We start from the raw sequence: 10,308 nt of genomic DNA, 5'->3' as shown, positions 1-10,308 counted from the left end.
GAACATTTTCTGTAGTGGGGTGCTGAATACCATTGAACAAAATCGAAATCCCTGTATATGAATGAAACCATATGTCAGGCTAGGAGGTGCTACCGCACTCTCAGCACCCCTATTTCCCGTGCCCTTGAATGACAAATGGAAGGCATATCTACCACCAATGTTATCTTAAATAAGGAGTTTCAAGTTTTTCTTATCCACGAAATCAACACTGTAATTCTTAATTTTTTTATGCCAGATGATGACAGAGAAAACACCTCAGGAAAAAGATAGATGTGGTGAAAATTGGCCCTTATATCGAATTTACAAGTACGTAGAGCAACTAGAGACACCTAGAAGTGATACAACTGAGTAGCAATGGAAGTTGAGTCCAGAATGTGGAAGAGAGGCAAGCATAGAAGTACGTGAAATGACCTAAAACTAAACATTGGTTTTTACATAGCAAATACACAACTAGACCTACTCAGGACAACATAGACAGGACAAGTGTACTTCACCATTATTCATTATTCCAGAACGTTGCAAGGTATATAAAGCCCATTCAGATTATAATAAAAAATAAAACACATAGAAACGAAAAAAGCCTACATAGTGCCAGCGAGGAAACCTTATATGTGACGTGGGCTTATACACTGCTGCTAAAAATCTGGAAAACATGCTAGAAATCAGCTGTAGAATCTAGTGATATAACAAATGTACCATCTAAGTTACTCAGATGGTAAAAGTAAGTTACTAGTTTCCTTTCAATAACCTGGATTATCCAACATTTATCTGGCTTACTCACCCATTACTTATAGACTACGCTGGCACCTACTTTAATATCACCCCATACTGACCTTGGCATATTAAGCTACAGCAAACATGGGCAAGGCACTCATCCTGCATTTAAACTCTAGACTTTCTCAAGGTTTTCCTGGATTACCCACATTTATCAGAAACTGCGAATCAAAGGCATTATTTAGAAGCAGGAATGGTCCAAAGAATGCAAACATTGCACAACAATATTATTAGAATATTATAAAATCTTAAAAAATATTTGGCCTACACAGTTTCATCTTACGCTGCGGTCAAAAATACTTATATCACCACATTTTAAAGTATGGATGACATACCTGAGTTTATCATGAACTACAGACGTAGAATGTCCACCTTGTTTAATTGCATTATAAACATCCATAATGAGATCACTCTATTTAAAATAACAAATATTATGAACCAATTATTATATTTTACACCATTATTCTAACAAAAAACTGCTAACCAATATTCCATCAAGTCTTTCAGAATCTGCCGGTTATTCCGAAATCAATCACAAAACGTAAAATAAGGGTACCACCTTAGGTTCAACCAAACAAACGCAAAAATAAGTCTTTCATGACCTGCTTAAAAATGTGAATTTGATACACATTCTGTGACCATTCAGTGAACAGTCATGATGTATTGAGGTATATCATAGTTTGTTAATTAGGACGGTTCTATATGGTGTCTTCTATTGAGAAATGGTCTATACTGGACTTTTGATGATAACAGACATGGGATTTAGTCTTGAAAACGTACTATTAAATCCACAAAAGAGTCAGTAGCATCACTAGACAACCTGTACTGTAGCCTTATACCGTGTCCTGAGTGATCATGACCAGAAGGTGGTTGTAACGTCTTATATCTCACTTAATCACTGGTCTGTCACTTCATAAATGATCATGTATTGCCTATCTTTGTGCAAATGAACCCCTAATTTCGTATTCAAAGATAGAATCGCCTTTCCATAAGCAATAGAGAGGCATCCACTAGTCCTTGTCAGATCCAAGGCTTAGTGAGGAAACTGTCTCTCAAGAAATTTAGAATACTAACTTCAGATAGTATATATATCACTTTTATGAAGATAGAAGCAGTCCAATTAAAAACAGCGGCAAACGTATTACTCTGCCTACCCAAAGAGGATCTGAACGTTTTTATAAGGCATTTCAGATAAACTTATGCATTCTCATAGTTAAGGTGGCTGGCCAGCATTCAGTAAATTACTTATTTAAATCAAAACCAAAACAAAATGATTAGACCCTGGAGGTTGAAGAGATAAAGATACTGTTAACACCAACTCAAATTCAAGGACCAAAACCATATAAAGAACCAAACAAGTATCCAGTAAATATTTTAAAACCACAAAAATCTCTGTGTCCAGTATGAAGAAAAATAAGAATCAGAACAAATCGAGCTACATTTACTAATGTCATTCCGGATGTGGGGAAAAGCATCAGTACTTGCGTATTTCTTGTACCATGAAAGGGTTTTACATTAAGAGTTATAAAATTTTCGTACAAAGCTACAATTAGTCATCCCTAATTTTAAACTGTAAACTAGAGGGAAAAAGAGATTAACATCTGCTACCAAATATTTGGTTATTCTTAATCTTATAGCACGCCCATGGCTTCAAAACGATGAGCAGAGTCTGGCTCATGATCACTAGGCCGCGTATAGTCCGACTTAGAAGACATTAAATACAGATCAATACATTTGGTTAACAAGATTGCAATTGCAAATAATTAAACACGAACGTTAAAACCATGTTAGGCTTAGGAGTTGGGTCTCAGGAATTTTTATGTTATCAATGGAAAGAAACGCAAGAAAATAGTCAATATTATTGATGACTTTTGAGAGACAGAAAGTGGTCATGCTCATAATAGGAAAACTGAACCGAGAATAAGATACCTGCAATTTTTGGTTAACCTTTCAAGTTATTTGACACTTCTGCCTTTAGTGCAGCAAACATTACAATATGTAATTTATATATGTCTTTACTTTCCAATTGGAAGAAATTGACAATAATGACAACTGAGATCTATGGTAATTACTAACCATGCAAATCATGTGACAAGAAAAACCCATCAAACTTACAACAGTACTGAGAACAATAATGATTATGAATAATAATATTTATATCTTTCATTGTACATATAATACGACTTTTACAGTTAAAACCACCACAACTTCGTTTGAATAATAGAAACTAAGATATAAACTAACCTATTTGATGGTAAGCTAACCAACTCTAGTGAAATCTGTACTACCTTAGGATGTAAAAGTTACCAAGCCCTGTCTATATTGGTCTACATACTGTACTTTTCTAATTGAGGCTAAGAAGTTTGGAAATCTAAAAATCTCAAATAAACTCTGTAAGAGTCTTGTACAGTGACAATGAATTACTTAAGAAATTACCAGAAAGTTGGCTGAGAATAGGAAAAAAAAAGTCGATAGAACAAGTACGGAATCTGATGATTATGTTCTCGGGGAAAGAGAGGAGTCTTTTATTTAGGGCTGTAATACATAACAGGAAGAAGATTGTTATATGATGTAGAAAGATGACAAGAAATACATCTTCAGAAGTAAACGAATGAAAAAAAATTAAAAAGGTAACAAACCTAGTCCAATCGATGAATGTAGCTAAGATAACCTCTCACGGGAATAAGTTTGAAAGCGATTTGATGTCCTTGCTTCCAAAGGAAGGAATAGGTATTTTTAAGAAATAATTCGCTATAAAAACACTAGAATGTGCTGATTAAAATGTGTTACTTTTTATTGTATTCAGAGCAATGCTAATCTTGAAAAGATATGTAAAAAAGACGTATTGCAGCTACAAGAACACAAGGGTTAAGGACTAACAGAGAAATTGTGTTTTCTTGTCTCTGAAATGATAATGAAAAACTAAATTTAAGAAATCACTGTGAATGATTAGAAACGTTAAGTTAAAAACATGCAACGAATTTAAGCATATGATACTGACAAATAGCTTACTATAATCAATCACTGTTATCCTGATCTACCTAAATGGATTACCATCTGTAGCTACCAATAACTTAAGACCAGACTACAATTTGAGAAGACCACAATCATCCATGGCCATTACAGTAAAATATTCTACTATTTAAGAGTAAAAATAAAATATATGTTTAATACCAAAACATCATAGAAGGTCACATATCTCTCATAAACATTGCAATACTAGTATTTGTACCCAAGGGGACAACTTTTTACACTTTATCATCAAAAAATAGAAATCATCTGTTGCGAAATAATTTAAACATTGAACGTAAACCAAATGATAACATTCGTCACACATAATTACCATAAAACTGAACGCCACGTTTGTTTCATTTCCATTATTATTTAGATAACAGGGGTTGGATCAATAAAAAAGTTCTGGTACTGATTACTATCAGAGAAAATAAATAACCCCTAAGCCTATAATAGAAACAACAAGTTGGAATCATTTTTCGTATTTATTATCAAGACAGTAGACTAGCTTTCGACAAAATATTGTGATTTTCACACTAGACATAAATGCAGTACATAGAAGTAAACCACAAAAGATGTATGTCACCATATTGGTTGAAACGTTCTTGGCATCTACCATCATCAACACAGCAGACTTTACTGTCATCTACCCAGCGAAAAAATATTGAAATGCATCAGAACATGTATGTTCCAAAACACAATAAACAATAATATTAGTCGTTAGATGACAGCAAATAACAAATAATTGATAAGTAGGGACATGTAAAAATAAAACATTCACTATATATTATTTTCCTTAATAACATTATCTGGAAAGACAGTCTCAAGACAATGAAGACTATAAGTGAGACTGAAAAAGCTGTTGTTTCCCTTTTTTTGATACGTAATGATAAAAATACCCAGAGTACACATCACGGGTATCGAAACCAGATTTTTGGCGTTATAAGCCTTTTGACTTACAGCTGAGCTACTGGTTGGTCAAAAAAGAAAGGAAAAGTTGTTAGCAGAATCCGCGGGTACAAACGAACCAAATAAAGATAGGAGTTAGAAAATAAACTCTCGTGTTTGGAAATGTCACCTAGAAGACTTCCAGTGATGAATGGATCAGGTAGTAAAACTGTCAAAAACCTGTCAAGACAATTTAGGAAGAAGTGTGAGGTATACAGTGGATTTTACGACTGGTTTTTGGTTTTGCATTATAAAGAAAACACACTTCAGGTTGTGTACTTTTTAAATTCATTACTTTATTTTTGAAACCAATTCTATTTCAATAAAACTTGCATTTCTATTTTTTGGATGGACCCGAAGTATCGTTCTTACACTCAGGTTTCGAAGTCGGAGTGAAACAGCATTTTTTAGCACAGAGCTGCACAAGGAGCTATCTGCATTGTACCCATCACCTATTGATCCTCAAATTTCCATCAACCATCGAGAAGTGCAAAAGGAAGGGTGAATTTATGATAAATTGTTTCCCGTAGAGGTGTAAAAAACTAGTACAAATAAGTTAATAAGTCCTTTTGTTGTTGTTTTTTGCACAAAGCTTCACAACGAGCTATCTGCATTCTGTTCACCACGGGAAAACGAGCCTTGAATCCAATAAAAAAAACTTAGGTTTTGGAGCTTATTTATTTTATATATACTTATATATATATATATTAATTAATTATTGGAGTAAAGTAAACTTCATTTCTGCCTAATACGCATAGTTTGTTTGTTTTAGAACAAAACCACATTGGGCTATCTTTTGTGGCCACCACGAGGAATCTAACTCCAGATTTTAACGTTGTAAGTACGTAGTCTTACAGCTCTAACAGGGGACTAAACATAGTTTACATATTAATGTATAAACACTCTCTGTTCAGAAGGACTTAAACGTTTGTGTATACTGATAGGTCTATAATCAAAAGCTAAACAGCATCAACATAATTTTAGGGACATTATTTTAAGCAAAAACAAATAGTCAAATGCTGAGAGGATGAAATTTATTTATTCTATCATATATCCAAAATTGATAAATTTAGTGCTATCTTGAAATTTTTATGTAATTATTTATGTTCACTTGTGTCATCATAATCCATAAAGTGCACCAAAACTGTTCCATATTATTCAAAATATTTTGCTCAATACCATAAAAAATATAATTGTGAAAGAGGCATCATTAAAAACCTTGAATAATAAAAGTATACCTTCGCATTTTTATCACCCAGTAACGCCCTGCTGATAGTTAGCAAAAACGTTTCAGTTAACCAAACGTGAAAAATCACGAAACGTAATTATCAATTGAATGTATAAAGGATCGCAAATTGTTAAGTAATATAGTAATAATGAATGGTACTGTAATACGTAATGCAGCGATTCTAAGACATTGAGCTGTTTAACATAATATTTAAAAAATGTATTTGAACACATTTAGATAAACTTCAGATGGATTTAATAGTACTAGAAATTATTATTATTATATTTCCAAAGAATTAAAAATTTAATACTTGTGTATATTTCTTTAGTAGTGTAATAAAAGTACTTTGATATCATGAAATCTCAAAATTATTCCATTCTGCAAGAATATATTATATCCAATCCATTATATTTAGGTTAAATAATTTAAAAGTTTTGAGATTACAATAGAGTTAGGCACAGAAAAAGATATGTTTGATGTTGAATGGCATTTATTTATGTACATTCTACTTTGTTTTTTAATTTGCAAATTACTCAAATTTAGAGATCCAGCTTAAATTTATTGCAAAAATTAGAATTTTTGTGAGATTATTCTAGAAATCCACTTTAAGTTGCTGTTATTAAGAAATCCAGTGTTTCTGAAACAAAACTGAGAACAAAATGATGTTAGAAACGAATAGAATAATTGTTTTTATATAATGAATAATACTTTTTACCAAATCATTTATCGTTGTAAATAAATAAATATTAAGGTTTTCATTTTCAGTTCGTGAATCCTTTATTTATAAAATGCAGTTTTAAAATAATTTTTTAACATAACGAATGTGCTAGATATGTTTACCTGTGCATTCCACAAAAAATCTAATCTCGCTGTCCATTCTACATGGCGACCTTGTACCAGTACAGCAACCAAAAACTGACCAATGGCCACAATTCCGAATATATGAAATGGAACAACAGGTCTAAAAAAAAGAATATCTTTTATAATACATATAAAACCACGTTGGTTGGCATTTCAGAAACTCTTTTTATTTAATATAATACGTATTCTTGCAATATAAATAATTAAACATTTTATTGTATTACTCACTGTAATCTGAATACTTTGAGGAGCTTGGTATTTCTGATCAAATATTTCAGCTAATGTTTCAATACCTACTGAGTTAATACAAAATAACTAATACATGATTACAATGTAGTTTAAAGATGACGATGTACGCTGTTGGAGGCTAAAAACACATGATTCGTATAAACAGCAAATGTTCTTGTATCATCTGCGATTCAGAAACCAGGCTCTAACTAATGTTTCTTGAACGTCACTTTTAACAATATGTATACAAATATATGTCACTAAGGTTCTATTCTCGTTAAGCACAATAATAACACGGCATCTTGTAAAGATATATTTTAAAGAAAACACTCAGTTTATACAACGTTTAAAAGTACACAATATTTAAAGACAGTTGAAAGCACTAAGGTCTTACTAAAAACATCTACAAGTTTTCTTCTTTCTGATGATTGTGCACATGTGACCCACCGAAATATGTAGATGTCTTTAGTAAGACCTTAGTGCCTTCAACACTTTTTTAAAGTACCGTGCACTTTTAAACATTGTTTAAACTGAGTATTTTTTAATCCTGTCTCCATGTTTAGCGTCATTTACATTTTAACTGATTTTTAAGAACTTGATAGAATTATAAAGTCAACACAGATTACTGAATAAATTGAATAAACTTAAACGAAACGACTTATAATAATTTATTTTCAGTGTTTATGGCAGTCTCTAACCAGTCTAATATATCTGAAAAACGAAATATCATTCAGAATATACCCATAGTTTCATAGCCAATTAAATGGATTAGAATGTATTTTCTTAAACGTACTTTAAACTGTAATGTTTCATATACTTTAGTATCATTTTATTGCAAATACGTAACTAACTTACATACAAAAAGGAAAGAAAATTAGCAAGTAAGGGAGTTAACGATGTCAGCAGATCCTCGTAGTATAATCCAATGTGCTACTTTATTAAAATCATTAGAAGGTGTAGAGGTAATCCGAGATAATTTAAAATCATCAGCACTAAATCCGTGCGAAAGTGAAAAAAGAGTTAATTTGAGATAACGAAAAACGTACAAGTACTACATCCCTTCAGAAAGGAATGCAAGAAGTGTGAGATAACAAGAAAGTATAAAGGCAACATCTTTTATAAGGAGAAATAAGAGAAAAAACATGTCCTGGATACTAAATGATATAAAATATATCTATATATATTCTATATATGTATAGATTTTGTTTATATATATATTATTGAAACACCTACTGTATGAGAAACAATAAACGTAACGATCTCAAAAATATGTGTGTGTCTGGGCAAGGTTATTCAATGTTAACATGTGTTTCGTTAAAATATGTTTTGTGGAATTCGGCAATTATTTAAAAGAGATACTTACAAGATTCCTGCATAAAATTTAAATAATTATGCTCCAGTTTTAAAACATATTACTAGTGGTTGGGTACCACAATCTTTTGAAATGAAAACTAATAATTGTATAATGTGAACAATTCATCGTGATTATTAGATAGTTTTCCTATTATTATATAAATACTGAAGAGTTATATAAAAACAACTAGAAAATTAAAAACATGCAATACATTTAAAGAATGCAGTTCAAACCTTAAAGTAATTTAATTTATTATTTGGTACCAAGAGATTTGTGTACTCAAAAGTGGGTCGCTTCTCAAGAGGTTTGTTTTGTTTTGAATTTCGCGTAAAGCTACTCGAGGGATATCTGTGCTAATTGTCTTTAATGCAACAGTGATAGACTAGAGTGAAGTTAGCCAGTCAACCACCAACTCTTGTGCTAACTTTACCAACGAATAATGGGGTTGACCGTCATATTATAACGCCCCCACGGCTAACTGGCGAGCATGTACGGTGACGGGAATTGCCCAGATTGCGAATAAAGCGCCCTAACCACCAGGCCGTGGCTTCTCAAGAGACATTGAAATCATTTCGAAGGTCCAAATTTGTTAAATGCAAAGAACCCTGCGCTATAAATCTGAGCTCTGGACTACAGTGACATCGAAAGTTGGATATTTACATTAAACAATAACAATTCTTATATCCTTTAGGAAGATTTTTCAGATTTTCAAAGTTCAATCAGTCTAAACGGATCTGCTTCTCATTTGCAAAAAACAAAAATAACAATCTTTATCTTTCTTTTTCATAAAAAAAAGATGATGTCAAATAATATTCTCACCAACCTGACTCGTTCGTCGTAACAATCAAACAGTGGTGCGTGGGTGAATTCTGTAATTAGACAGTAGATTATTGTCATGGGTAAGAGCAGCGCTCCCTTGAGGAGAATGGATAGCTTAAGAAAGACAGCTATGGGAAGAAAAGCAAGGCAACAACTGATGACTATATAATGTGGTAGCGGACACGACCGATGGTCAGCATATAACGGAGCTTGTGTGATATTCGTCGTGGTTTTCACACAAATAGGTTCAGTGACGCACGAGAACTGAAAGAGATTTGAGTTTTCTATTTCTGTGAACTTTTCGAACATTACATGGTATTTAAGATAAATGATAATTTCTGCTGTAATACTGACTATATTCGATTAGGCGATAGTTTTGAAAATATACTAATGAATGAAGGTTAAACGTGTATACTAAACTTATTATATCACGTAAATTTCTTCATTTACAATAAAAAAAATTATACTTATAAAATATTATAAAAGAAAAAGCAACTTAATTTACAACCATTTTAAATTAACGTCTTTTAAATTAACGTCATCATCGTTTTGATGGCTGATAAAAACAGTAAAACAAATTTTAGCATCAACGATTCCGGTAAAACATTAACAACTTTAACGGATATGGATTCCATTTTGCGCATTCTTATGCCTTACAAATTAACTATTGTGCTGTTTTTAATCTTAACCTGAAGGGCATGTTACTCATTTGCTAAATTTTGCTTGCCTTAATACTTAATATAAACGGGAGTTTCAATCGTTGAAAGATGTAATTGCTCCTTTTCAAACATACACTATTGAATATTCTTCTTTTACGTTTTAGAATTAACTCTCAAATTTTTAAACTGTGGGAACTGCTAGAGTTGCTATATGTCATACACTAGCTAAGATTCATTAGCAGTTCGGGTTATATGACCTTTGTGAAAAATATTTTTCTCAAAAATTAGTTTATGAATTTGGATTAACATTTCTAGAAATATTTACTGCTAATTAATATTAACACTAACTGTCTAGATAGGTTCCAAAAGATTTTGGAAACATTATTCTTATCATCAGAGCAGTACATCTTTGTTAAAATATAACT

The 10,308-nt window shown here is 31.9% G+C and overlaps 1 protein-coding gene across 1 annotated transcript in view; it reads right to left on the bottom strand.

Moving 5' to 3' along the window:
• Window positions 1-10,308, bottom strand: part of LOC106469035 (adenylate cyclase type 1-like) — a 179,939-nt gene that overhangs the window by 18,860 nt on the left and 150,771 nt on the right. Inside the window, exons 14-15 of the mRNA XM_022398095.1 lie at window positions 9,229-9,488; window positions 6,803-6,923 (exon numbers count right to left, since the gene is read on the bottom strand). Coding sequence (XP_022253803.1) covers window positions 6,803-6,923; window positions 9,229-9,488 — 381 coding nt within the window. The remainder of the gene's footprint in view (window positions 1-6,802; window positions 6,924-9,228; window positions 9,489-10,308) is intronic.

Source organism: Limulus polyphemus, unplaced genomic scaffold (assembly GCF_000517525.1).
Source record: "Limulus polyphemus unplaced genomic scaffold, Limulus_polyphemus-2.1.2 Scaffold3, whole genome shotgun sequence".
Taxonomy (NCBI): domain Eukaryota; kingdom Metazoa; phylum Arthropoda; class Merostomata; order Xiphosura; family Limulidae; genus Limulus; species Limulus polyphemus.
The sequence above is the reverse complement of the archived record's forward strand: the minus strand, read 5'-3'. Positions and strand labels throughout refer to the sequence as shown.